The sequence below is a fragment of the Hemitrygon akajei genome, chromosome 5 (genome assembly GCF_048418815.1).
Source record: "Hemitrygon akajei chromosome 5, sHemAka1.3, whole genome shotgun sequence".
Taxonomy (NCBI): domain Eukaryota; kingdom Metazoa; phylum Chordata; class Chondrichthyes; order Myliobatiformes; family Dasyatidae; genus Hemitrygon; species Hemitrygon akajei.
In genome coordinates, this window is record NC_133128.1 from 1,079,829 (window position 1) to 1,107,039 (window position 27,211).

Below are 27,211 nucleotides of genomic sequence, written 5' to 3' on the forward strand. Positions count from 1 at the left end.
GGGTAAGGATGGACACACGGAGGAATGTGGGGGGAAGTTTGGTTTTGATCTTCATAGATAGTCTAACTGATGACTCTATCCCATCAGTGAGAGTAGGATGGTTTTCCCTTGATTTTCACTGGTTACCGGCTCCCCAGAAATCTGGACCTGGCAGTGTTCACCTGCTCACTGTCCGGCCAAGGGTTACTGAACCTCTGCTGCCCCAAGCTGCACATTGCAAGTAACCCAAAGCAAGAAGAGCCCATTGCCATGACTCAGGAGAACCAGAGCCCAGAGGTCAAGAACAGAGCTGAGCCATGAGCCGGGAAGTGGTGATGTCAGAGGCACAAGGGACCCTCAGCCCACTCATAAGGAAAACATCACTCACCCACCTCTTAATATTGATTTTATCAAGAATATACATAAAAAAATCTTCAATAAACATTTTACTCTGTGCTCCCTGGGTGTAGATTCTGCAAAAAACATAGATTAATGCAATGTGAAGGGAATGAAACAGAAGTGAGGGTTAACCCTTTCATTCCTGGAATCACTCTTGTGAACCTCCTCTGGACTCTCTCCAATGCCAGCTCTCAATACTCCAAGTGCAGTCTCACCAGTGCCTTATACTCAGCATTACATCCTTGCTCTTGAATTCTAGTCCTCTTGAAATAAATGCTAACACTGCATTTGCTGTCCTTGGGTTGTAACAGACACTGTATTATCCAGACCAAATCTGCTCCTCTATGTGACGCTGACTGGTTGGAAGCTGGTAGTATATCCTCAACAAGGCGACTACCCTAGTCCTTCCTGTGGTCTACTATGTCCTACCTCATTACCGCTGAAATGGGCTCCATTATCTATAAAGCAAACACAAGGAAATCTGCAGATGCTGGAAATTCAAACAACACACACAAAAGCTGGTGGAACACAGCAGGCCAGGCAGCATCTATAGGGAGAAGCGCTGTCGACATTTCGGGCCGAGACCCTTCGTCCTGACAGTGCTTCTCCCTACAGATGCTGCCTGGCCTGCTGTGTTCCACCAGCATTTTGTGTGTGTTATTCCATTATCTATAATGTCATTCTTTTCAAAAAATCCCTGTTTCATGTGATGATTCTATGCCTTAGAATATACAATTGACATTCCTGTCTGATAGCACACAGGAGTGTGACATTGTTGCTGAGCAATGTCGCCGTTCTTCTGCCTTGCCATTCATACTCCTGTGACCCCCCCCCCCCCCCCCCGTGTTCCTGCCAGGATTGAGTCAGTCTGCTCAGCTTCATACCCCCCCACTGTTCCCTGCTCTCTTCCCAGTTTAAAGTATGAGGGGTGTTTGATGGCTCTGGGCCTGTACTTGCTTGAGTTTAGATGAGCGGGGGGATTTCATTGAAGCCTGATGAATATTGAAAGGCCTAGAAAGAATAGATGTGGAGAGAGTATTTCCTATAGTGGCTGAGTCTACAACCAGAGGGCACAACTTCCGAATGAGGAAGGTCCATTTAGAACAGAGATGAGGAGGAATATCTTTAGCCAAATGATGGTGAATCTGTGGAATTCATTGGCATGGACAGCTGTGGAAGCCAAGTCATTGGATACATTTAAAGCTGAGGCTAGTATGTTTTTGATTAGTCAATAGACAATAGACAGTAGTTGCAGGAGTAGGTCATTCGGCCCTCCTAGCCAGCACCGCCATTCACTGTGATCATGGCTGATCATACACAATCAGTACCCCGTTCCTGTCCTCTCCCCATATCCCTTGACCCCGCTATCTAACTCTCTCTTGAATGCATCCAGAGACTTGGCCACAACTGCCTTCTGGGGCAGAGCATTCCACATATCCACCACCCTCTGGGTGAAAAAGTTTTTCCGCATCTCAGTTCTAAATGGCCTACCCCTTATTCTTAAACTGTGGCCTCTAGTTCTGGACTCACCCATCAGCAGGAACATGCTTCCTGCCTCCAGCGTGTCCAATCCCTTAATAATCTTATATGTCTCAATCAGATCCCCTCTCATCCTTCTAAATTCCAGTGTATACAAGCCCAGTCGCTCCAATCTTTCAACATATGACAGTCCCGCCATTCCGGGAATTAACCTTGTGAACCTACGCTGCACTCCCTCAATAGCAAGAATGTCCTTCCTCAAATTTGGAGACCAAAACTGCACACAATACTCCAGGTGGGGTCTCACCAGGGCCCTGTACAGCTGCAGAAGGACCTCTTTACTCCTATACTCAATTCCTCTTGTTATAAAGGCCAGCATGCCATTAGCCTGCTGTACCTGCATGCTTGCTTTCATTGACTGATGTACAAGAACACCTAGATCTTGTCGTACTTCTCCTTTTCCTAATTTGACTCCATTTAGATAGTAATCTGCCTTCCTGTTCTTGCCACCAAAGTGGATAACCTCACATTTATCCACATTAAACTGCATCTGCCATACGTTTGTCCACTCACCCAACCTGTCCAAGTCACCCTGCATTCTCATAGCATCTTCCTGGCATTTCACACTGCCACCCAGCTTTGTGTCATCAGCAAATTTGCTAATGTTACTTTTAATCCCTTCATCTAAATCATTAATGTATATTGTAAACAGCTGTACTTTCTCATGTTCTGTCAGAAATCCCAGAATACTGAAGAATACAGGTGTATTTATTAACCCAGTGCACTGTCTGACAGATAGGACTCACCAATGGCTGATGGATGGGAAGGGTTTTCATTAACCATTGGCACTGACCACACCCAGGACCCTTTGTGGGATCTGTACCAGCAACCACTCTCTGAACATCCCATCCTGCCTCCATCTGCCCAAACCCTTCCCACCTGCCCCATGTACCAGTTCTGTCCCTCTGCACTGACAGAATGTTCTGTGCTTTTCCCTGCCAGCCCACCCTCTGAGAACAGAAACAGTATTAAAAATCACAAAGAGCATTTTATACAAATACAGCGCCTTCTCTTATATTTGAGAAAGTCGATCATTTCCATTTAACATTGGATACAAATTGAAAGAGATTATTGCATGTCTCTCAGTGAGAGAATCACTGATCCAACCCAAACGTTAACAGCAGCAGCAGCAGGGGTCTGTTTCCCACCAATTCCACTGCCTTTTCGATCCAGCAACAGCAATTCCAGGAGTTTCAGACTGAGAACTAAAGGAATCCTGGATTCCCTGAGTCATATTGCAGAGGGAAGGAGAGGTCAGAGGTGAGGACCTCTCCGCAAACTGTCCCTGGAATTTAGCAGCAACTCTGTCTCCATAAGCTGGTTCCACAGATCAGACTCCCACTGGAGCAGAGCTGTGGATCGGCACGGACTGTGGGTTAGCGAGTCTGAGCGTCAACCCCATCTCATTGCCTGTTGTCCAACAGGTTTCCATACAAGTACATTCAGGAGGCTGCAAGTTCCTTCGGTGAAGCGGAGTTCAATGCCTAAAGCTTAAATCCATAGTTTGCAAAGGGTAGTGAGCTCTTTGGTGAGAGAACTTCCACAAATACTGTGCACCGGCTGGTATTAATGCTGGAGATCACTGGGGGCAGATGTCACTGAGCTGAAGACATTTAGTTCACCAACACGACCTTGCTGAGGCATGGTGCGGCGAGATCCTCCATTTCACAGTCTGCTTGCAGCCTCTGTTGCCGTTGGAGAAGCTCAGAGAGCAGTGAGGGGACATGGAAAGCGACCAGAGAACAGCTGAGGGGAGATGGGACAGCCTGTGGGAGGCTGACTGCAGCCGGCTGCAGAACAGACCCCACTGCGTTCTGCAATACAGGAGCCCCAACTGCACAGGGGGGTGCAAGTGGCGGGGCTTCCTGTTCTCCGAGGAACGCCAACTGCAGCTCCCTGCGAAAAGAAACAGATGTATAAGAACAAACACGAGGAAATCTGCAGATGCTGGAAATTCAAACAACAACACACACAAAATGCTGGTAGAACATAGCAGGCCAGGCAGTATCTCCCTATAGATGCTGCCTGGCCTGCTGTGTTCTACCAGCATTTTGTGTGTGTTGTTGGATATATAAGAAAACCAGCCCCTCGACACCCAAAACTCCACCCTCTCCTTCCAGACACTTGAAATTTAAAACTCCACCCTCTGCTTCCTTTCAGCCCCTCGACACCCAAAACTCTACTCCCTCCCTCCTTCCAGACCCTCAACACCCAAAACTCCACCCTCTCCTTCCTTCCAGACCCTTGACACCCAAAACTCCACCCCCTCCCTCCTTCCAGACCCTCGACACACAAAACTCCACCCTCTCCTTCCTTCAGCACCCTCAACATCTGAACCTCTGTGCTCTCCCACCCTCTGTCCCCTCGACATCCAAACTTCTACCCTCTCCCTCGCTCCAACGACATCCAAACTTCTGACCTCTCCTTCCGTGTCCTCCACATCCAAACTTCCCTCTGTCCCCTTGACATCTGAACCTCTACCGTCTCTCTCCATCCCCTCGACATCTGAACCTCTACACTCTCCCTCCATCCCCTCGACATCTGAACCTCTACACTCTCCCTCCCTTTCTGCCCTCCACACCCAAACCTCTACCCTCTCCCTCCATCCCCTCGACATCTGAACCTCTACTCTCTCCCTCCCTTTGTGCCCTCCACACCCAAACCTCTACCCTCTCCCTCCATCCCCTCGACATCTGAACCTCTACCCTTTCCCTCCATCCCCTCGACGTCTGAACCTCTACCGTCTCCCTCCATCTCCTCGACATCTGAACCTCTACCCTCTCCCTCCCTTTGTGCCCTCCACACCCAAACCTCTACCCTCTCCCTGTCCCCTTGACATTTGAACCTTTCTCTCCATCCTTTCGAAATCCAAACCTCCTCATCCTCTCTCCAGTCCCACTCACTCCCCTCAACAGTCAAACCTCCCAATGCCTCCCTCCCCTTCATCCTCCTTCTACCCATCTCCGTCCCCAACTGTCATGTGAGTGGGAACCATCACTGACACCCCCCCACCCCACTCACCCTGGTGCAGACACCTCCACCCTGAGCCTCAGTGATGTGACCTCCCTGCCCTCGGGGTGACTCACCGGTGCTGCCAATGTACGTGGTGTGACTGGAGGGGCCCTTCGTGGGATCCCATGGTCTGGCTGAGCCTCCACTCCTGAAGCAGAAAGAGCAGAGTGAGCAGGGCAAGAATGGGGGAGGGAGACAGTAACTGGAAATGTTAGATTTCGGATTAATGGGGGAGGGAGAGTAACGCGGAGGGAAGGAATGAGCGAGACTTACAGGCAGCAGGTGTGCAGGCCGATCCCATGGGGCGAGGCGGTAGGGAGGAGGGCAGAGTTGCCGGGGGAGCTCCCCGCTCTGCCACAGTCTGAGGCCTGCTCTCGCCCGGAAGCGTTGGCACAGAAAACGTGGAAACTTTGGCCCTGTAGGAGTGGGGGCAGAGAGAGGCCATGAGAAGGGGAGACCCCCCCCAAAAGAGACACTTCCCTACAGAATACCCCCTCCTGTTCTCTGAACGCAGACTCGTTGGTGAGACAGACTGCTGGGGAAGTCGACAGGTCAGGCAGCCTTTGTCTAGGGAGCACATACTCTACACTTCAGAGTGAGACCCTTCACCTGTTACCAACATGAAACATCGACTGTCCATCTTCCTCCACAGATGCTGCCCGACCTGCTGAGTTCCTCCAGCATCTGGCATCTCTAGTGCCCCCCGTGATGGTGTTTGGTACGCTTGTCTTTAGCGGTCAGGAGTGGAGACGTATTTGTGCTGTACAAGTCATTGTGTGGGAATGCGCCCAAAGTGTATTTATTGTGTTTTTCCTTATTATTATGTTCCTTATCTTATTGTGTTTTTTTTATGTGCTGCATCAGATCCAGAGTAACAATTATTTTGTTCTCTTTTGCACTTGTTTACAGGAAATGACTCTTGAATCTTGAGTTATAGGAAGCATGTTACTCTACTGGGGGTATTCTATAGGCCCCCTGGTAGCAGCTGAGATACCGAGGAGCAGATTGGGAGGCAGATTTTGGAAAGGCGCAAAAATAACAGGGTTGTTATCATGGGTGACTTTAACTTCCCTAATATTGATTGGCACTTAATCACTTCCAAGGGTTTAGATGGGGCAGAGTTTGTTAAGTGTGTCCAGGATGGATTCCTGTTACAGTATGTTGACAGGCCGACTAGGGGGAATGCCATACTAGATCTAGTATTAGGTAACGAACCAGGTCAGGTCACAGGTCTGTCAGTGGGTGAGCATCTGGGGGACAGTGATCACCACTCCCTGACCTTTAGCATTATCATGGAAAAGGATAGAATCAGAGAGGACAGGAAAATTTTTAATTGGGGAAGGGCAAATTATGAGGCTATAAGACTAGAAATTGCAGGTGTGAATTGGGATGATGTTTTTGCAGGGAAATGTACTATGGACATGTGGTCGATGTTTAAGGATCTCTTGCAGTTTGTTAGGGATAAATTTGTCCTTGTGAGGAAGATAAAGAATGGTAGGGTGAAGGAACCATGGGTGACAAGTGAAGTGGAAAATCTAGTCAGGTGGAAGAAGGCAGCATTCATGAGGTTTAGGAAGCAAGGATCAGATGGGTCTATTGAGGAATATAGGGTAGCAAGAAAGGAGCTTAAGAAGGGGCTGAGAAGAGCAAGAAGGGGGCATGAGAAAGCTTTGGCGAGTAGGGTAAAGGAAAACCCCAAGGCATTCTTCAATTATGTGAAGAACAAAAGGCTGACAGGAGAGAAGGTAGGACCGATTAGAGATAAAAGTGGGAAGATGTGCCTGGAGGCTGTGGAAGTGAGCGAGGTCCACAAAGAATACTTCTTTTCGGTATTCACCACTGAGAGGGAACTTGATGACGGTGAGGACAATATGAGTGAGGTTGATGTTCTGGAGCATGTTGATATTAAGGGAGAGGAGGTGTTGGAGTTGTTAAAATACATTTGGATGGATAAGTCCCCGGGGCCTGACAGAATATTCCCCAGGCTGCTCCACGAGGCAAGGGAAGAGATTGCTGAACCTCTGGCTAGGATCTTTATGTCCTCGTTGTCCACGGGAATGGTACCGGAGGATTGGAGGGAGGCGAATGTTGTCCCCTTGTTCAAAAAAGGTAGTAGGGATAGTCCAAGTAATTATAGCCCAGTGAGCCTTACGTCTGTGGTGGGAAAGCTGTTGGAAAAGATTCTTAGAGATAGTATCTATGGGCATTTAGAGAATCATGGTCTGATCAGGGACAGTCAGCATGGCTTTGTGAAGGGCAGATCGTGCCTAACAAGCCTGATAGAGTTCTTTGAGGAGGTGACCAGGCATATAGATGAGGGTAGTGCAGTGGATGTGATCTACATGGATTTTAGTAAGGCATTTGACAAGGTTCCACATGGTAGGCTTATTCAGAAAGTCAGAAGGCATAGGATCCAGGGAAGTTTGGCCAGGTGGATTCAGAATTGGCTTGCCTGCAGAAGGCAGAGGGTCGTGGTGGAGGGAGTACATTCAGATTGGAGGGTTGTGACTAGTGGTGTCCCACAAGGATCTTTTCTGGGACCTCTACTCTTCGTGATTTTTATTAACGACCTGGATGTGGGGTTAGAAGGGTGGGTTGGCAAGTTTGCAGGTGACACAAAGTTTGGTGGTGTTGTAGATAGTGTAGAGGATTGTCAAAGATTGCAGAGAGTCATTGATAGGATGCAGAAGTGGGCTGAGAAGTGACAGATGGAGTTCAACCCGGAGAAGTGTGAGGTGGTACACTTTGGAAGGACAAACTCCAAGGCAGAGTACAAAGTAAATGGCAGGATACTTGGTAGTGTGGAGGAGCAGAGGGATTTGGGGGTACATGTCCACAGATCCCTGAAAGTTGCCTCACAGGTTGATAGGGTAGTTAGGAAAGCTTATGGGGTGTTAGCTTTCATAAGTCGAGGGATAGAGTTTAAGAGACGCGATGTAATGATGCAGCTCTATAAAACTCTAGTTAGGCCACACTTGGAGTACTGTGTCCAGTTCTGGTCGCCTCAGTATCGGAAGGATGTGGAAGCATTGGAAAGGGTACAGAGGAGATTTACCAGGATGCTGCTTGGTTTAGAGAGTATGGATTATGATCAGAGATTAAGGGAGCTAGGGCTTTACTCTTTGGAGAGAAGGAGGATGAGAGGAGACATGATAGAGGTGTACAAGATATTAAGAGGAATAGACAGAGTGGATAGCCAGCGCCTCTTCCCCCGGGCACCACTGCTCAGTACAAGAGGGCATGGCTTTTAGGTAAGGGGAGGGAAGTTCAAGGGGGGTATTAGAGGAAGGTTTTTCACTCAGAGAGTGGTTGGTGCGTAGAATGCATTGCCTGAGTCAGTGGTGGAGGCAGATACACTAGTGAAGTTTAAGAGACTACTAGACAGGTATATGGAGGAATTTAAGGTGGGGGGTTATATGGGAGACAGAGTTTGAGGGTCGGCACAACATTGTGGGCCGAAGGGCCTGTAATGTGCTGTACTATTCTATGTTCTATGTTATTAAGGTAGAGGGGTTGCTGCCGGGACTACAGAATGTGACTGATATTAAAAACCTCTTTTCCCTGGAGTGAAGGCAGCTGGGTGTGGGGGTGCCTGTTTAGATAAGAGGGTCACTGTTTTGTTCTCCAGGTTGGAGAAGTCTAAAACTAGAGTGCACTGTGCAAGGAAGTGGGGAGTGGTACATGGGTAGAAAACATTTTAGAGGGAAATTGCATCAATTGTTTTTAATTTAGAGACACAGTGCAGAAACAGCCCTTCTGGCCCTTGGAACCATGCTGCCAGCAACCCAACTAGTGAACCATAGCCTCGTCACGGGACAATTTACAATGACCAATTCACCTACTCCTCCAAGAGGACCACAATCTTGTCATAAGGTTTGAAGGCTAGTGTGCTTCAATGACCCGGAGACCTATGTTGGCTGGAATCAGGACTTTATGCTTTGGCTCTTGGTAGGGTCATCCAAGGGTAGAGTCCAGACTCTACCGGTCCTCCAGCTTCGGAGATTCAGCTCAGGGCTGACAACCCTGACTGCTAAAACAAAACTGTCATGGAAACAGCAATGAAGAGTCCTTCAACATCTGAGTGCGACGGTACTCCTGAGGCTGCACCCGTACAGCAGTGAGAACCGAGAGGAGGCTACCGACATGACGAAGGAAGCCCTGAACACACCAGGGATGGCTGCTCGAAACGCCAATGGGGTAATGGGCCATAATAAATAAGGGATTATCCTACCAACCAGGATGTCTCTGGACTATGTGAGGAAACAGTAACAAACCCACGTGCACACTGGTGGGGAGCACGAGTCATCACAAACTCCAGACCACCCCAGCCGGATCCCTCCATCCCGCAGCTGGGACTCACCTGTGTTCAGGCTGGTGTCTGATGATCTCCTGCCCTGCTGGAAGGTGCTGAAGGGAAAGTGGGAGGCCGGCTGAATGGAGGGTGGGGCCAAGCAGTGGAGGGGAGAGGTCAGCATGGTTCTGTCAGCGTGGACCCATCACTGACCCCCAACATCACCACTGACCTCTGACCTCACTGGTGGAGGGGGGGGGGGGATGAGGGATATACCCTGAAACTTGAACCTATACTGCCAGAGGTAAATCACTGCCATCCCCATCCCTGTGGTCACTCTCCCCAACAGTGTGACAGGCCTGTTGCCCCTCCACAGTTAGCCATCCCCCAACATGTTCCACACATGGCAAAAACCCCTACCCATCCTTCGCACCCCCTCAACCTCCCGTACCCTCCCCCACTGGCCCCAGCCCCAACCTCTCCCCCACACCAAGAGTGGCTGACACTCACCAGGAGTGGACTGCTGTCCAGGGGTGAACAACCCTTCAGCCACAGTGTGTCGCCGGCAGCCAGTACTCCGGGCTCTCATCACTGACCCTGTGCTGTTGTCCTTGAGCTGCAGCCCCCTTTCCTGAGCGATGGACACTCCCACTCCAGTGGGAGACGCAGATGGATCCCTGAGCTCTGAGCGTTCCATTCCGAGAGACATGGATTGATCCCTGAACTCCGAGCATTCCATTCCGGGAGATACGGATAGATCCCTGAGCTCCGTGCATTCCATTCCGGGAGATACGGATTGATCCCTAAACTCCGAGCATTCCATTCCAGGAGACACAGATCGATCCCTGAGCTCCGTGCATTCCACTCCGGGAGATACGGATTGATCCCTGAGCTCCGTGCATTCCACTCCGGGAGATACGGATTGATCCCTGAGCTCCGTGCATTCCACTCCGGGAGATACGGATTGATCCCTGAGCTCTGAGCATTCCATTCCGGGAGACACGGATAGATCCCTGAGCTCCGTGCAATCCATTCTGGGAGACATGGATCGATCCCTGCACATCGCCGAGTGTTCTGCAGCAGCAGACAAGGCCTGATCAAAGAGTAGGAGAGTGTTAGATGCACATCCAGTAAAATCCAGCACCTCATACAGTCATTGCAAACAGGAACAAACCCTTTTCTGTGCTGAGCACAAGGACAAAGTTAAAACAGAAAGCAACAAATACTGGACTGAAAGGGTATTATTTGAATGCACGCAGCATAAAAAAAATACAATGGATGACCTTGAAATTCAGCTACAGATTTGCAAATATGACGTTGTAGCCATCTCTGAAACTTGGCTAAAGGATGGTTGCCATTGGGAACTGAATGCCTAAGGATATACGGTGTATCTGAAAGATAGGTTAGTAGGCAGAGGGGGTGGTGTGGCTCTGAATATAAGAAATAATATTAAATCATTAGAAAGAGTTGACATAGGATTGGAAGGTGTGGAGTCTCTATGGGTTGAGTTAAGAAATGGCAAGGGTAAAAGGACCCTAATGGCAGTTGTATAAAGGCCTCCAAACAGCATCCGGGATGTGGATTACAAATTACAGCAGGAGATAGAAAAGGCGTGTCAGAAAGGCAATTCATGATAATCTTTGGGGATTTTAACATGAAAATGGATTGGGAAAAGCTGGACAGTACTGGACCTCAAGAGAGAGAATTTGTAGAATATCTAAGGGATGGCTTTTTAGAACAGCTTGTTGTTGAGCCCACTAGGGGATCAGCTGTGCTGGACTGGGTGTTGTGCAATGATCCAGAGGTGATAAGAGAGCTTAAGTTTAAGGAACCCTTAGGTAAGAGTGATCACAATATGATCGAGTTCACTTTGAAATGTGAGACAGAAAAATAAAATCCAATGTGTCGGTATTTCAGTGGAATAAAGGAAATTACAATGGCATGAGAGGGGAACTGGCCTAAGTTGACTGCAAAAGGGACACTAGCAGGAAGGACAGCAGAGCAGCAATGGCTGGAGTTTCTGCGAAAAATGAGGGATGAGCAAGACATATATTCCAAATAAGGAATTTTTGAATGGAAGAAGGACACTACCGTGGCTGACGAGTGAAGTCAGAGCCAAAGTAAAAGCAAAAGAAAGGGCATACAAGGATGTCAAAACTAGAGGGAAGATAGACGATTGGAAAGCTTTTAAAAACTTGCAGAAATAAACTAAAAAGGTCATTAGGAAGGAAAAGATGAATTATGAAAAGAAGCTGGCGACTAATATCAAAGAAGATACTAAAGCTTTTTTAAGTATATAAAGGATAAAAGAGAGTTGAAGGTAGATATAGGACCAATAGAAAATGACACTGGAGATATTGTAATGAGAGACACAGAGATGGCAGAGGAACTGAATGGTGTATTTTGCATCAGTCTTCACAGTGGAAGATGTTTGCAGTATACCGGACATTTAAGAGTGTCAGGGAAGTGAAGTTTGTGCAGTGAAAATTATGACCGAGAAGTAGCTCAGGAAGCTTAATGGTCTGAGGGTGGGTAAATCTCCTGGACCTGATGGAATGCACCCTCTTGTTCTGAAGGAAGGAAGTAGCTGGAGAGATTGTGGAGGCATTAACAATGATCTTTCAAGAATCAATAGATTCTGGCATTGTACCGGATGACTGGAAAATTGTGAATGTTGCTCTGCTATTTAAGAAGGGTGGGAGGCAGCAGAAAGGAAACTATAGACCTGTTAGCCTGACATCAGTGATTGGGCAGTTGTTGGAATCGATTGTTAGGGATGAGATTACGGAGTACCTGGAGGCACATGACAAGATAGGCCAAAGCCAGCATGGTTTTCTGAAAGGAAAATCCCGCCTGACTAACCTACTGCAATTTTTTGAGGAAATTACAAGCAGGGTAGACAAAGGAGATGTTCTAGATCTGGTGTACTTGGATTTTCAGAAGGTCTTTGACAAAGCGCCGCACATGCGGCTGCTTAGCAAGATAAGAGCCCATGGAATTACAGGGAAGTTACTAGCATGGATGGAGCATTGGCCGATCACCAGAAAACAGAGAGTGGGAATAAAGGGATCCTATTCTGGCTGGCTGCCGTTTACCAGCGGAGTTCCACAGGGTCGGTGTTGGGACCACTGCTTTTTACGATGTATGTCAATGATTTGGACGATGGGATTAATGGATTTGTGGCTAAATATGCTGATGATACAAAGATAGGTGGAGGAGCAGGTAGTTCTGAGGAAACAGAGAGCCTGCAGAGAGACTTAGATAGTTCATGGAAATGGGCAAAGAAGTGGCAAATGAAATACAATGTGGGGAAGTGTATGGTCATGCACTTTGGTGGAAGAAATAAATAGGCAGATTATTATTTAGATGGGGAGATAATTCAAAATGCAGATGCAAAGGGATTTGGGAGTCCTTGTGCAGGATACCCTAAAGGTTAACCTCCAAGTTGAGTCAGTGGTGAAGAAGGCGAATGCAATGTTGGCATTCATTTATAGAGGTATAGAATATAAGAGCAGGGATGTGATGTTGAGGCTCTATAAGACACTCATGAGACCACATTTGGAGCAGTTTTGGGTTCATTTTAGAAAGGGTATACTGATATTGGAGAAGGTTCAGAGAAGATTCACAAGAATGATCCAAGAATGAGAGGGTTACCGTATGAGGAACATTTGGCAGCTCTTGGGCTGTATTCCCTGGAGTTCAGGAGAATGAGGGGAATCTCATAGAAACATTCCAAATGTTAAAAGACCTGAACAGATTATTTATAGCAAAGTTACTTCCTCTGGTAGGGGAGTTTTGTACAAAAGGGCATGACTTCAGGATTGAAGGATGTCCACTTAGAACAGAGATGAGGAGAAATTACTTTAGTCAGAGTGTGGTAAATCTGTGGAATTTATTGCCACAAGCAGCTGTGGAGGCCAAATTTAAGGCAGAGATGGATTGGTTCTTGATTAGCCAGGGCATCAAAGGATTTGGGGAGAAGTCAGGGGAGTGGGGATGACTGGAAGAATTGGATCAGCCCATGATTGAATGGCAGAGCAGACTTGATGGGCCAAATGGTCTACTTCTGCTCCTATATCTTATGGTTTTAAACAGGGTGGAAAAGGTGGTGTTTGGCACACTGGCCTTTATCTGTTTGGGCACCGAGTATAGGAGTTGGGAAATTATGTGCTGTAATACAAGACACTGGTGATGCCTCACTTGGAGAATTGTGGAGAGTTTAGGTCACCCTGCTATAGGAAACATGTTATTAAAATACAGAGTGCAATAAAGATTTGTTAGGCTGCTGCATGAACATAGGGGCCTGAGTGACAAGGAGAGGTTGTGTAGACTAGGACTTTATTCCCTGGAATACAGAAGATTGAGGGGTAATATGATAGAGATATATAAGATCACGAGGAGCATAGATAGGGTGAAAGGACATGGTCTTTTTCTCAAGGAAGGGGTGCTAAAAACAAAGGGGCTTAGGTTTCAGATCAGAGGTGGGAGGTTTAAAAGGGACATCGGGGGCTACTTTTACACGCAAAGGGTGGTGCGTTTTTGGAATGAGTTGTTAGAGATTTTGGTTGAGGTGGGCGCATTGGCAACATAGAAAAGCCATGTAGGTATGTGTATAGAAGTTTTCAGGGCTATGGGCCATACGCCAACAAATGGTTGGTACTGGCGCACTGGGCACAGTTTTCAGGAACAAGTTGGGCCAAAGAGACTGTTTCCATAATGTAAGACTCTACTCCCAACATGGCAAAACCAGAGGTTTCTACAGCTGCAAACCAACTTTCTGACTCTATAGTCAACAATGAAGGCAAGTACAAACTACAACTTCTTCAGCACCCTCTCTATTGTGTTGTCATTTTGGGTTTGGGTGCCAAGCCAACACCTTTGTGCCTCAATGCTGTTAAGGGCCCTGCCAATAACTGTACATTCCCCCACCCGCGCTCCAATCTCATCTGGATCCATAACTCCATGAAAACTTGAATACAAGAGATTCTGCAGATGTTGTAAATCCAGAGCAACACACTCAAAATGCTGGAGAAATTCAGCAGGTCAGGCAGCATCTGAGAAGGCATACTGTGTTATCTCACTGATCACAAAATGCTCCCCAGTGAACATCTGATCAGGCTCGTTAGCAAAACAGGCTTAAATATGGCTCCTTCACAGGCTGGTTGGACCACCTACATAATGTGCTGAGCAGCCTCCGGGAAACACCCAAATTCACCTGTCTGTTGCGTAGGAGCACTGCCTGTGGACTGAGCTCACACCTCACCCAAGGCTGTGACACAGAAAGGGAGAAGTGTGCGATGGGCAGGTAAGGAGTCACTGCTCCCTGCCAACCTGAGGAACAGATGTCAGTGGGCAGTGCTAAGGGACACTACAAGAGCTGGTACACAGTTCCCACCCGTTACAGCCCCCTAGTCAAAGACAGTCTACATCACCTCATGGAAACCCAACTCACCGTTGTCTGGGAATGTCCTCCACGTGCTTGGGGATGTGGGCACAGAGCCGAAGGTAGCCGGTTCCCTGCCTGTGTTTGTCTGTGCTCCTTAATCCTTTCCAGCAGGAGGTAGTAGATGGCAGCAAAGTGGTTGTAGCTGTTGTTCTGTAGGGACTGTGGGCACAAGTTCCAAACGTCAGCGCAGGGTGGCACAGAAATATAACACTTTACAGTGTCAGTGACCAGGAGCAATACCTGCCACTGTCTGTAAGGAGTTTGCATGTTCTCCCCATTACCGCATGGTTTTCCTCTGGGTGCTCAGGTTTCCTTACACACTCCAAAGATGTACAAGTTAGGTTAGTAAGTTGTGAGCATGCTTTGTTGGCACTGGAAGCGTAACATTGGCTACTGATGCATTTCAATGTACACGTGACAAATAAAACTCATCCAATCTACACACAAGTGATTCTACAAATGCTGTTAATCTACAGAAACACACACACACACACACAATGCTGGAGGAACTCAGCAGGTCAGACAGCATCTATGAAGAGAAATAAACCATCTACGTTTCAGGCCAACAGCTTTCATCAGGACTCAGTAGCTGCTCAACACATTGACCTGCTGAGTTCTTCGAAAATTTGGTGTGCCTTGCACCCAAACCTCTCCAACATCTCATCCCAGATATTGTTCACATTCAGTACCACAACACTGAAGCACTTCAGGAAAACCTTCCACTCTACACTTCGCAAACAATATGAAGATTGGTGGAGTTATGGATAGTGTAGAAGATTGGCAAAGAAAGCAGCAGGAATTAGATCAGTTGCAGATATGGGCAGAGAAATAGCAAATGGAGTTTAACTCGGCCAAATGTGAAGTGTTGAACTTTGGTAGGTCAAATGTAAAGAGACGAAACGTCATTAAGGGCAAGATACTTAACAGTGTTGATGAGCAGAGGGATCTTGGGGTCTAAGTTCAAGCTCCCTGAAAGTGGCTACACAGGTAGATAGGGTGGTTTAAGACGGCATATGGCAGGCTTGCCTTTATTAGTCGAGGCATTGAGTTCAAAAGTCAGGAAGTAATGTTGCAGCTTTACAGAATTCTAGTTAGACCCAACTGGAGTATTGAGTACAGTTTTGGTCTCCCCATTATCGGAAGGATGTCGAGGTTTTGGAGAAAGAGTACAAGAGGTTTACCAGGATGCTGCCAGGATTAGAGGGCATGTGATATATCAAAAGGCTAGACAAACTTGGGTTCATTTCTCTGGAGTGGCAGAGGCTGAGGAGAGATCTAATCGAGATTTATAAGATTAGGAGAGGCACAGATAGAACAGCAGACAATATCTTTTTCTCAGGTCTGAAATGTCTGATATCAGAGGGCAGACATTGATGGTGAGAGGGAGTAATTTCAAAGAAGGTTTGAGGGGCACATTTTTATTACATAGAAAGTGATGGGTGCCTGGAGTCTGCAACCTGGAGCAGTGGTAGAGGACTATGCATGAGACATTGAGATAGGCACATGAATGTGAGGGAAATGGAAATATGTGGGTAGTACATAGGCAGAAGAGATTAGCTTAGTTGGCATTTAATTACAGATGTAATTGGTTTGGCGAAGGGCCTGTTCTGTGTTCTATGTTCACTTGCTTGCTGACGCCCGTGAGCTGCCAATTACCTCAATGGTCTTGTGCCAGTCTATGCCTAGAGTCTGCATCAGACTCAGCACCTGGTAGTTATAACTGCACACGTTCACTGTTTCACCATGGATGGGAGGAGCGGGTGGGTGGTGAGGGATAGCCTGCCCCGTCAGCCAGCAGTGGCGTTTGATCTCTGGGATAGTGATTCGTTTCAGAGGGTCCACAGTCAACATCCTCCGGATTAAATCTTCACAGTCTGTCAGAGAAATTAACCCATCAGTGTGGATTCACACAAGCACCTGGTTACATTATCACATGACAAGGAAATCCACAGCAACACATACATGCACAAAATGCTGGAGGAACTCAGCAGATCAGGCATTATCTATGGAAATGAGCAAACAGCCAACATTTCGGGCCGAGACCCTTCATCGGGTCTGGAAAGGGAAGGAATAGATGCAGATGGAGTTCAACCTGGACAAGTGTGAGGTGGTACACTTTTGAAGGACAAACTCCAAAGCAGAGTACAAAGTAAATGGCAGGATACTTGGTAGTGTGGAGGAGCAGAGGGATCTGGGGGTACATGTCCACAGATCCCTGAAAGTTGCCTCACAGGTAGATAGGGTAGTTAAGAAAGCTTACGGGGTGTCAGCTTTCATAAGTCGAGGGATAGAGTTTAAGAGTTGCGGGGTAATGATGCAGCTCTATAAAACTCTGGTTAGGCCACACTTGGAGTACTGTGTCCAGTTCTGGTCGCCTCACTATAGGAAGGATGTGGAAGCATTGGAAAGGGTACAGAGGATATTTACCAGGATGCTGCCTGGTTTAGAGAGTATACATTATGATCAGAGATTAAGGGAGCTAGGGCTTTACTCTTTGGAGAGAAGGAGGATGAGAGGAGACATGATAGAGGTGTACAAGATATTAAGAGGAATAGATAGAGTGGACAGCCAGTGCCTCTTCACCAGGGCACCACTGCTCAGTACAAGAGGACATGGGTTTAAGGTAAGGGGTGGGAAGTTCAAGGGGGTATTAGAGGAAGGTTTTTTTACTCAGAGTGGTTGGTGAGTGGAATGCACCGCCTGAGTCAGTGGTGGAGGCAGATACACTAGTGAAATTTAAGAGACTACTAGACAGGTACATGGAGGAATTTAAGGTGTGGGGTTACATGGGAGGCAGGGTTTAAGGGTCAGCACAACATTGTGGGCCGAAGGGTCTGTACTGTGCTGTACTATTCTATGTTCTAATAAGAAGGTGGGGGAGGGAAGGAGGACAAGTTCGATGGTGACAGGTGAAGCCAGGTGGGTGGGGAGGAGAGATGAAGTAAGAAGCTGGGAGATGACAGGTGGAAAAGGTAAGGGCTGGAGAAGAAGGAATTTGCTAGGAGATGAGAGAGGACATGGGAGAAAGGGAAAGAGGAAGGACACCAGCAGAAGGGGAGAGGTAAGAAGCCAGAATGAGGAATTGAAGGTCACATTACCGCAAGGGAGGGCAGACGTACCTTTGGAAAGGAAGAAGGGGACACGAAAGTGGCCCTCGATCACCCTCTGCCTCAAGATTGGCAGTGTCGGCCCGTCGAACGGGAGGCTCCCACAGACGAGGACATACAGCACCACACCTAGACTCTGAGAGGACAAAAGTTTCTTTAGATGCTGCACTGCAGGCACCAGGTGTAAACAGGCTGTTGTTGCTCTACCTACCCAGACATCAAGGTGGGGGCCCTCGTAGTCCCTGCCTTCGAAGACCTCAGGCGCAGCATAGGGAGGCGAACCACACCAGGTGGACAACATTTCACCATGCCTGTAGAAGTTCCCGAAACCAAAGTCTGCCAACAGAAAGGTGACATTTTAACCACAGTAACAAGTCCTATCAAGCCAGTGAGTGGGAGGTGGTCACAGGCTGTGGTGGGGTGCAGGGTTCTCATATGAACCCGGAGCCTCCCAAACCCTCCAGCACAGCAGCAGGAGGGGAGAGGGGGGGAGAGAGGGGGAGGGGGAGAGTGAGTGAGTGAGGTGGGGAAGAAAGGGGCTTGATTTCTGCTCTCAGAGTTTACAGCGGGACATCGATAGGATGCAAAACTGGGCTGAGAAGTGGCAGATGGAACTCAACCCAGATAAGTGTGAAGCGGTTCACTTTGGTAGGTCAAATATGATGGCAGAATATAGTATTAATGGTAAAACTCTTGGCAGTGTGGAGGATCAGAGGGATCTTGGGGTCCATGTCCATAGAACGCTCAAAGCAGCTGCGCAAGTTGACTCTGTGATTAAGAAGGCATATGGTGTATTGGCCTTCATCAATTGTGGAATTGAATTTAGGAGCCGATAGGTAATGTTGCAGCTATATAGGACCCTGGTCAGACCCCACTTGGAGTACTGTACTCAGTTCTGGTCACCTCACTACAGGAAGGATGTAGAAGCCATAGAAAGGGTGCAGAGGAGGTTTACAAGGATGTGGCCTGGATTGGGGAGCATGCCTTATGAGAACAGGTTGAGTGAAATTGGCCTTCTTTCCTTGGAGCAACGGAGGATGAGAGGTGACCTGATAGAGGTGTACAAGATGATGAGAGGCATTGATCGTGTGGATAGTCAGAGGCTTTTTCCCAGAGGTGAAATGACTACAAGAGAGGGCACTGTTTTAAGGTGCGTGGAAATAGGTACAGAGGAGATGTCAGAGGTACGTTTTTTTTTTACGCAGAGAATGGTGAATATGTGGAATGAGCTGCCAGCGACGGGGGTGGAGGTGGAAATGATAGGGTCTTTTACAAGACTCCTGGATAGGTACATGGAGCTTAGAAAAATAGACGGCTATGGGTAACCCTGGGTAATTTCTAAAATAAGTACATGTTCGGCACAGCATTGTGGGCCGAAGGGCCTGTATTGTGCTGTAGGTTTTCTCTGTTTCTAACATCGTGGCACGTGATGTTGTTGCCAGATTGTGTGGTGACATGTGCGGGCTGCCCCCAGCACACCCTCAGGCTATGTTGGTCATTGACACAAATGACACAAGTCACTGGATGCTTCAATGTACTCGACAAATAAATTAATCTGACTCAGTGGGTCAGGAAGCATCTGCCAGTACCCCCAGGGTTACACACCAGGTGGGTCACAACAAATGGTAGTCATCATGACAACAAGACAGGAACAGACAGGCAGCAGAGGGACAGAGCTGGGTGCAGACAGATGAGGCTATGTGCAGACAGGTGGGATGTACCTGCAAGTTTAATGTTCATGTCAGCATCAAGCAGCATGTTCTCAGTCTTCAGGTCACGGTGAACGATGTGGTGTCGGTGGCAGTATTCCACCGCAGACAACAGTTGACCAAATTTTTCTCGAGCTTCGCGCTCGCTCAGTGGCCCCCATTCCGACAGGTGTTCTGCGGGAAAACGTGACAGTGAGGGCCCAGAAAAAAATACTCCCCTCACTGTCTGACCCCATGTTCCCCATTCTGAATGGTATCCACATGAGATTCCACCTTCAGGGAACTATGCACCATTGTTCCTAGATCACTCTGTTCTACTGCATTCTTCAATGCCCTACCATTTATGATGTATGTCCTATTTGGATTATTCCTACCAAAATGTAACACCTCACACTTATCAGCATTAAACTCCATCTGCCATCGTTCAGCCCACTCTTCTAACTGGCCTAAATCTCTCTGCAAGCTTTGAAAACCTACTTCATTATCCACAACGCCACCTCCCTTAGTATCATCTGCATACTTACTAAACCAATTTACCACCCCATCATCCAGATCATTAATGTATATGACAAACAACATTGGACCCAGTACAGATCCCTGAGGCACACCACTAGTCACCGGCCTCCAACCTGACAAACAGTTATCCACCACTACTCTCTGGCATCTCCCATCAAGCCACTGTTGAATCCATTTTACTACTTCAATATTAATACCTAACGATTGAACCTTCCTAACTAACCTTCCGTGTGGAACCTTGTCAAAGGCCTTACTGAAGTCCACATAGACAACATCCACTGCTCTACCCTCGTCAACTTTCCTCGTAACCTCTTCAAAAAATTTAATAAGATTTGTCAAACATGACCTTCCACGTACAAATCCATGCTGACTATTCCTAATCGGACCCTGTCTATCCAGATAATTATATATACCATCTCTAAGAATACTTTCCATTAATTTACCCACCACTGACGTCAAACTGACAGGCCTATATGCAATAAGGTAGATGAACTTGTAGCAGAGTTACAGATTGGTATGTTTGACAGTGTGCATAGTGGGAAGAAAGAAGATTGGGAAACATTTAAAAACCAACTGAAGGCAACTAATAAAGTCATTAAGGGAAGGAAGGGATACAAAGATAAGCTAGCCAATAATATTGAAGAGGATACCAAAAGTTTCTTCAGATACATAAAGTGTAAAAGAGAGGCGAGAGTGGATATCAGACTGCTGGAAAACGGTGCTGGAGAGGTAGTAATGGGGGACCAGGAAATGGCAGATGAACTGAATAAGTATTTTGCATCAGTCTTCACTATGGAAGACACTAGCAGAATACCGGAAGTTTGAGAGTGTCAGAGTACAGAAGTGTGTGAAGTTACCATTACTAAGAAGAAGGTTTGTGGGAAACTAAAAGGTCTGAAGGTAGGTAAGTCATTTGGATCTGATAGATACATCCCAGGATTTTGAAAGAGGTGGAAAAAGAGATTGTGGAGGCATTAATAATGATTTTTCAAGAATCACTAGATTCTGGAATGGTTCCAGAAGACTGGAAAATTGCAAATGTCACTCCTCACTTCAAGAAGGGAGAGAAGCAGAACAAAATAAATTATAGGCCAGTTCCTAATCACTGTCTCAGTGGTTAGGAAGATGCTGGAGTAAATTGTTAAGGATGAGGTCTCAAAGTACTTGGAGCCACATGATAAAATAGGCCAAAGTCAGCATGGTTTCCTCAAAGGAAAATAGACACTAGACAGTAGGTGCAGGAGTAGGCCATTCGGCCCTTCTAGCCAGCACTGCCATTCACTGTGATCATGGCTGATCATACACAATCAGTACCCCGTTCCTGCCCTCTCCCCTGTTAGAATTCTTCAAAAAAATAACAAGCGGGATAGACAAAGAAGAATTGGCTGATGTTGTGTATTTGGATTTCAGAGGGCCTTTGATTAGATGCCACACAAGAGGCTGCTTAGCAAGTTTAGAGCCCATGATATTACAGGAAAGATACTATAATGGAAAAAGCTGGAGGCAAAGAGTGGGAATAAAGAGAGCCTCATCTTTTTTTCTGCAGTCCTGGCCCAAAACAGCAACTGTAATCTGTTCCATAGGTCTGCCTGGCCTGCTGAGTTCTTCCAGCATTTTGTGTGTTGCTTGGATTTCCAGCACCTGCAGATTTTCTCTTATTTATAAAAGGAGCCTTTTCTGGCTGGCAACTGATGATGAGTGGAGTTCCACAGCGGTCAAGAAGGTGTGAGGGGTAAGTTTTTTTACTCACAGAGTCGTGGGTGCCTGGAATGCACAATCTGATATGGTGGTGGAGGCAAATACTTTGGAAGCTTTTAAGATACATTTTGGATAGGCACATGGATGCAAGGAAGATGGAAGAATATAGACACATGTAGGTAGTGGTATGAGTGGCTGGGTGTTTTGATTTGCATTTTAGCTTGTTTGGAACAATATTGTGAGCCAAATGGCCTTTTTCTCTGCTGTACTGTTCTCTGTTCCATTAAGGCTGACAGAGAAAAAGGGTCAGCCATGATGAAATGGCGGAGCAGATTTAATATGCCAAATGGCCTACTTCTGCTCCTATACTTCATGGTCTTAGGCATCCACTACTACTGGTGCCAGGCAGTTGGAAGTACCCTCCACCCTCCAACACACCTTGCCATCTCCCCCCGAGCACAGGGCAGTCTCCTGCCCCTGTGTGAATGCTCTCCCCCAACAAGGGCAGAACTACCAATAACTCACTGCCACTCTCCCCCTCACTGCCCACCAGCACTCCCCCCACCCCCCCACCAGTGAGCAAGAGTGGAGTCACTCACCAAACATCTCGCCATTCTGGGCAAACTCGGTAACTATGTATAGCATGTCCCGGGTCTCCATCACCTGTAACACAGACACAGTGCTGGCTGCCATTCACATACTGCCCAGTACACCGGTACGATATTCACAAACTTGCGCTCGCGCGCGCACACACACAAGCACCCTCAGCACATGCGCACACACTAACCCTCACTGGCCCATCGAGTCTGCTCCGCTATTCAATCATGGCTGATCTTTCTTTTCTCCTCCTCAACCACATTTCCTGGCCTTCTCCCCATAACCTTTCATGCCACGTCCAGTCAAGGACTGATCAATCTCTGCCTTAAATACACCCAACGACCTGGCCTCCACAGCTGCATGTGGTACCAAATTCCACAAATTCACCACCCTTTCTCTAAAGAAATTTCTCCACATATCCCTTTTGAAAGGGCGCCGCTCTATACTGAGGCTATGCCCTCTTGTCCTAGACTCTCCCACCATGAGAAACATCCTTTCCACATCTAAGAAAAGCTTACAAAAGGTTCAGAGAGCTAGGTAATGTTAGAGATCTAGAAGATTATAAGGCTAACAGGAAGGAGCTTAAGGAAGGAAATTAGGAGAGCCAGAAGGGGCCATGAGAAAGCCTTGGCAGACAAGATTAAGGAAAACCTCAAAGCATTCTACAAGTATGTGAAGAGCAAGAGGATAAGTCGTGAAAGAATAGGACCTGTCAAGTGTGACAGTGGGAAAGTGTGTATGCAACCAGAAGAAATAGCAGAAGTACTTAATGAATACTTTGCTTCAGTATTCATTATGGAAAACGATCTTGATTGTAGTGATGACTTACAGCAGATTAAAAAGTTTGAGCACGTAGATATTAAGAAAGAGGATGTGCTGGAGCTTTTGGAAAGCATCAAGTTGGATAAGTCGCCGGGACTGGATGAGATGTACCCCAGGCTACTGTGGGAGGCAAGGGAGGAGATTGCTGAGCCTCTGGCGATGATCTGTGCATCATCAATGGGGATGAGAGAGGTTCCAAAGGATTGGAGGGTTGTGGATGTTGTTCCTTTATTCAGGAAAGTGAGCAGAGATAGCCCAGGAAATTATAGAACAGCAAGTCTTACCGCAGTGGTTGGTAAGTTGATGGAGAAGTTCCTGAGAGCAGGATTAATGAACATTTGGAGAGGTATAATATGATTAGGAATAGTCAGCATGGCTTTGTCAAAGACAGGTTGTGCCTTACGAGCCTGATTGAATTTTTTGAGGGTGTGACTAAACACATTGATGAAGGAAGAGCAGTAGATGTAGTGTATATGGATTTCAGCAAGGCTTTTGATAAGGTACCCCATGCAAGGCTTACTGAGAATGTAAGAAGGCATGGGATCCATTGCTTTGCGGATCCAGAACTGGCTTGGCCACGGAAAGCAAAGAGTGGTTGTTGATGAGTCATATTCTGCATGGAGGTCAATCACCAGTGGGGTGCCTCAGGGATCTGTTCTGGGACCCTTACTCTTCGTGATTTTTATTAATGACCTGGATGAGGAAGTGGAGGGATGGGTTAGTCAGTTTGCTGATGACACAAAGGTTGGAGGTGTTGTGGATAGTGTGGAGGGCTGTCAGAGGTTACAGCAGGACATTGATAGGATGCAAAACTGGGCTGAGAAGTGGCAGATGGAGTTCAACCCAGATAAGTGTGAAGTGGTTCATTTTGGTGGGTCAAACATGATGGCAGAATATAGTATTAATGGTAAAACTCTTGGCAGTGTGGAGGATCAGAGGGATCTTGGGGTCTGAGTCCATAGAACGCTAAAAGCAGCTATGCAGGTTGACTCTGTGGTTAAGAAGGCATACGGTGTATTGGTCTTCATCAATCGTGGAATTGAATTTAGGAGTCGAGAGATAATGTTGCAGCTATATAGGACCCTGGTCAGACCCCACTTGGAGTACTGTGCTCAGTTCTGGTCGCCTCACTATAGGAAGGATGTGGAAGCCATAGAAACTGTGCAGAGGAGATTTACAAGGATGTTGCCTGGATTGGAGAGCATGCCTTATGAGAATAGGTTGAGTGAACTTGGCCTTTTCTCCTTGGAGTGACGGAGGATGAGAGGTGACCTGATAGAGGTATATAAGATGATGAGAGGCTTTGATCGTTTGGATAGTCAGAGGCTTTTTCCCAGGGCTGAAATGGTTGCCACAAGAGGACATAAGTTTAAGGTGCTTGGGGAGTAGGTACAGAGGAGATGTCAGGGGTAAGTTTTTTTACTCAGAGAGTGGTGAGTGCGTGGAATGGGCTGCCGGCTATGGTGGTGCAGGCGGATACAATAGGGTCTATTAAGGGGCTTTTAGATAGGTACATGGAGCTTACTAAAATGGAGGGCTATGGGTAAGCCTAGTAATTTCTAAGGTAGGGACATGTTCGGCACAACTTTGTGGGCCGAAGGGCCTGTATTGTGCTATAGGTTTTCTACGTTTCTACCTACTCTGTCTACACCTTTCAACATTGGAAAGGTTTCAGTGATATCCCCACTTATCCTTCTGAATTCCAGTGAGTACAGATCTGGAGACATCAAATATTCCTTGTATGATAACTCTTTCATTGCTCTGAACCTCCTCTGGACCCTCTCCAATGCCAGCTTAATGTAAGGGTTCCTTTACCTTAAGCTTTCCAATCACCTCCAGTTCATTACATAATATCCTATCCTGTATAGCTGATCCCCTGGTAGGCTCAACGACAAACTGCTCTAAAAAGCCATCTCACAGGCATTCAACAAGCTCGCCCTCTTGAGATCCATTACCAACCTGATTTTCCCAATCGAATGGCATGTTTTAATCTCCCAGGACTATCATAACATTGCCCTTTTTGACATACCTTTTCTATGTCCCATTGTAATCTGTGGTCCACATTCCAACTACTGAATGGAAACCTGTATATAACTACCATCAGGGTCCTTTTACCCTTGCAGTTTCTTAACTCAACCCGCAAAGATTCAACATCTTCCAATCCACTGATTTGATGCCATGTTTTACCAGCAGAGCCACACCTCCCCTCTGCCTACCTCTGTTACAACGTGTAACCTTGGAGAATCAGCTTCCAACTACAACCATCCTTCAGCCATGATTCAGTGATGGCCACAACATCATACCTGGCAATCTGTAATATTGCAACAAGATCATCCACCTGACTCCCTATACTCCGTGCATTGAGACACAACACATCGAGTATTGTATTTGCTACCCTTTTTGTTTCTGTATCCCTAATGCACTGATACTCACCCTGCTGGCTGCAATTATATCCCATCACCTGCCTGTCCTTCCTGACAGTCTGACTGCACACTATCTTTGGTTTTTTACCATCCATTCTTTTCTGAGTCCCTTCACTCCGGTGTCCACCCTCCCGCCAAGTTAGTTTAAACCCTCCCCATCAGCTCTAACCAACCTGCCTGGGAGAACATTGGTCCCCCTCGGGTTCGGGTGTAACCCGTCACTTTTGAACAGGTCATACCACCCCCACAAGAGATCCCAATGATCCAAGAACCTGAAGCCCTGCCCCCTGCACCAGCTTCTCAGCCATGCATTAATCTGCTAAATCATCCTGTTGCTACCCTCAGTGGTGCGTGGCACAGACAGTAATCCATAAATTACTACCCGAGAGGTCCTGCTTCTCAGCTTTCTAAATTCTCTTTTCAGGACCTCTTTGTTTTTCCTCCCTATGTCATTGCTACGAATATTTAACAACACATCTGGCTACTCCCCCTCCCTCTCCAAAATGTTGTGGACAAGATCCAAGAAGTCTATGATCCTGGTACCTGGGAGGCAACATATCGATTTTTCTAAGCTTGGTGTACCTGTCTAAGAGTCCCTTAAAAGACCCTATTGTATCTGCTTCCATCACCGTAATAAATCTCCTCTGCACTCTCTTTATAATATCCACATCCTCCCTGTAGTGAGGTGACCAGAACTGAACACAGTTCTCCAAGTGGTGTCTAACTATAGCTGTAACATTACCCCCTCCAACCCCCCACCAAACTCAAACTCAGGTGGGAGCCCATGTATTGAAGACAGGACCAGGTCTATGGATGGTAAACATTTCAAGTCCTAATTTATTGCCATTTGACTGAACACAAATACAAAGGAAACAACAGTTCCTCCAGACTACAGTGCACCCACATAACATACGTCACACAGAGCATTTGCTGTGCCCCTTTCCCCACTGGTGCCAACTACGTCTCGAACCCCCCCACCCCACCCCACCCTCCCGCAGGTTCCCGGGACGTACCTGGTAGAGTTTGATTATGTGTGGGTGGTTAAGGAATTTCATGATGAGCACCTCCCGGTGAACTCTCTGCAACTCTCGCGGCTGCAGCCGCCTCTTATCGATGATCTTGATGGCCACCTGGAGCGAGGAGGCAAGAATCAGATAAGATGCAAGGGAGGATTTCCCCCCACCTCCACTAACCCACTGCCATCAAGCCATTTGCTCCCCCCCCCCAAACCACCGTGCATGTGTCCTTCCCCTCACTCCCCCCTCTGCCACTGGAGTATATCCTCATATTATTCATCTACTCCCTCCTATTCCTCCCACCGACCTCTCCCCCTCAAATAACTCAAAGCCGCCAGTTCCCCGCTGCTCACCCGGCTCCTGGTCACCCGATGCCGCGCCAGCTTCACCACTGCGAAATTGCCTTTTCCCAGCGTTCCCTCGATATCGTAGAAGCCAACCCTAAGTGCACGGCGTAGTGGGGCGGGGGTAGAGGCAGAGACCGGGGCCGAGCCCCGCTCCTGATCCGACTCGGGCAGCACCATCCCCGGGCCGTGGGCCGGTTCGGGCAGTACTATTCCGAGGCTCTGGTCCGACTCCGCCAACACCATCCCCGGACTCGGCTCTGATTGAGCCGGAATCCCCGCGCGCGCCCGAGCCCCCTACCATTGCCGTCAT

General features: G+C 47.4%; 1 protein-coding gene across 2 annotated transcripts; it reads right to left on the reverse strand.

Annotated features, from left to right (window-relative positions):
- Nucleotides 1–407: 407 nt before the first annotated feature.
- On the reverse strand, nt 408–27,211 carry LOC140727444 (serine/threonine-protein kinase SIK2-like). Of its 2 annotated transcripts, XM_073044744.1 has the most exons (12): nt 26,908–27,211; nt 26,552–26,668; nt 22,296–22,359; nt 19,495–19,656; nt 17,985–18,109; nt 17,786–17,909; nt 16,323–16,540; nt 14,673–14,825; nt 9,731–10,313; nt 5,203–5,345; nt 5,004–5,077; nt 408–3,813 (listed from the first exon to the last, which is right to left on the reverse strand). In XM_073044744.1, exons 1-12 carry the CDS (start codon nt 27,142–27,144, stop codon nt 3,531–3,533), a joined length of 2,283 nt encoding a protein of 760 aa, XP_072900845.1. In that variant the 5' UTR covers nt 27,145–27,211; the 3' UTR covers nt 408–3,530. The 2 variants fall into 2 exon arrangements, with proteins under 2 accessions (XP_072900845.1, XP_072900846.1); XM_073044745.1 differs by lacking the exon at nt 5,203–5,345.

Excerpts from the sequence above, each read along its gene's own strand:
- LOC140727444 (XM_073044744.1), bottom strand. The coding sequence starts at position 27,144 with ATGGTGTTGGCGGAGTCGGACCAGAGCCTCGGAATAGTACTGCCCGAA. Across the intron at positions 19,657-22,295 it reads CCAGAATGGCGAGATGTTTG|AACACCTGTCGGAATGGGGG; the intron begins GTGAGTGACTCC and ends GTTTTCCCGCAG. Across the intron at positions 16,541-17,785 it reads CCCCTTCTTCCTTTCCAAAG|ACTGTGAAGATTTAATCCGG; the intron begins GTACGTCTGCCC and ends TTTCTCTGACAG.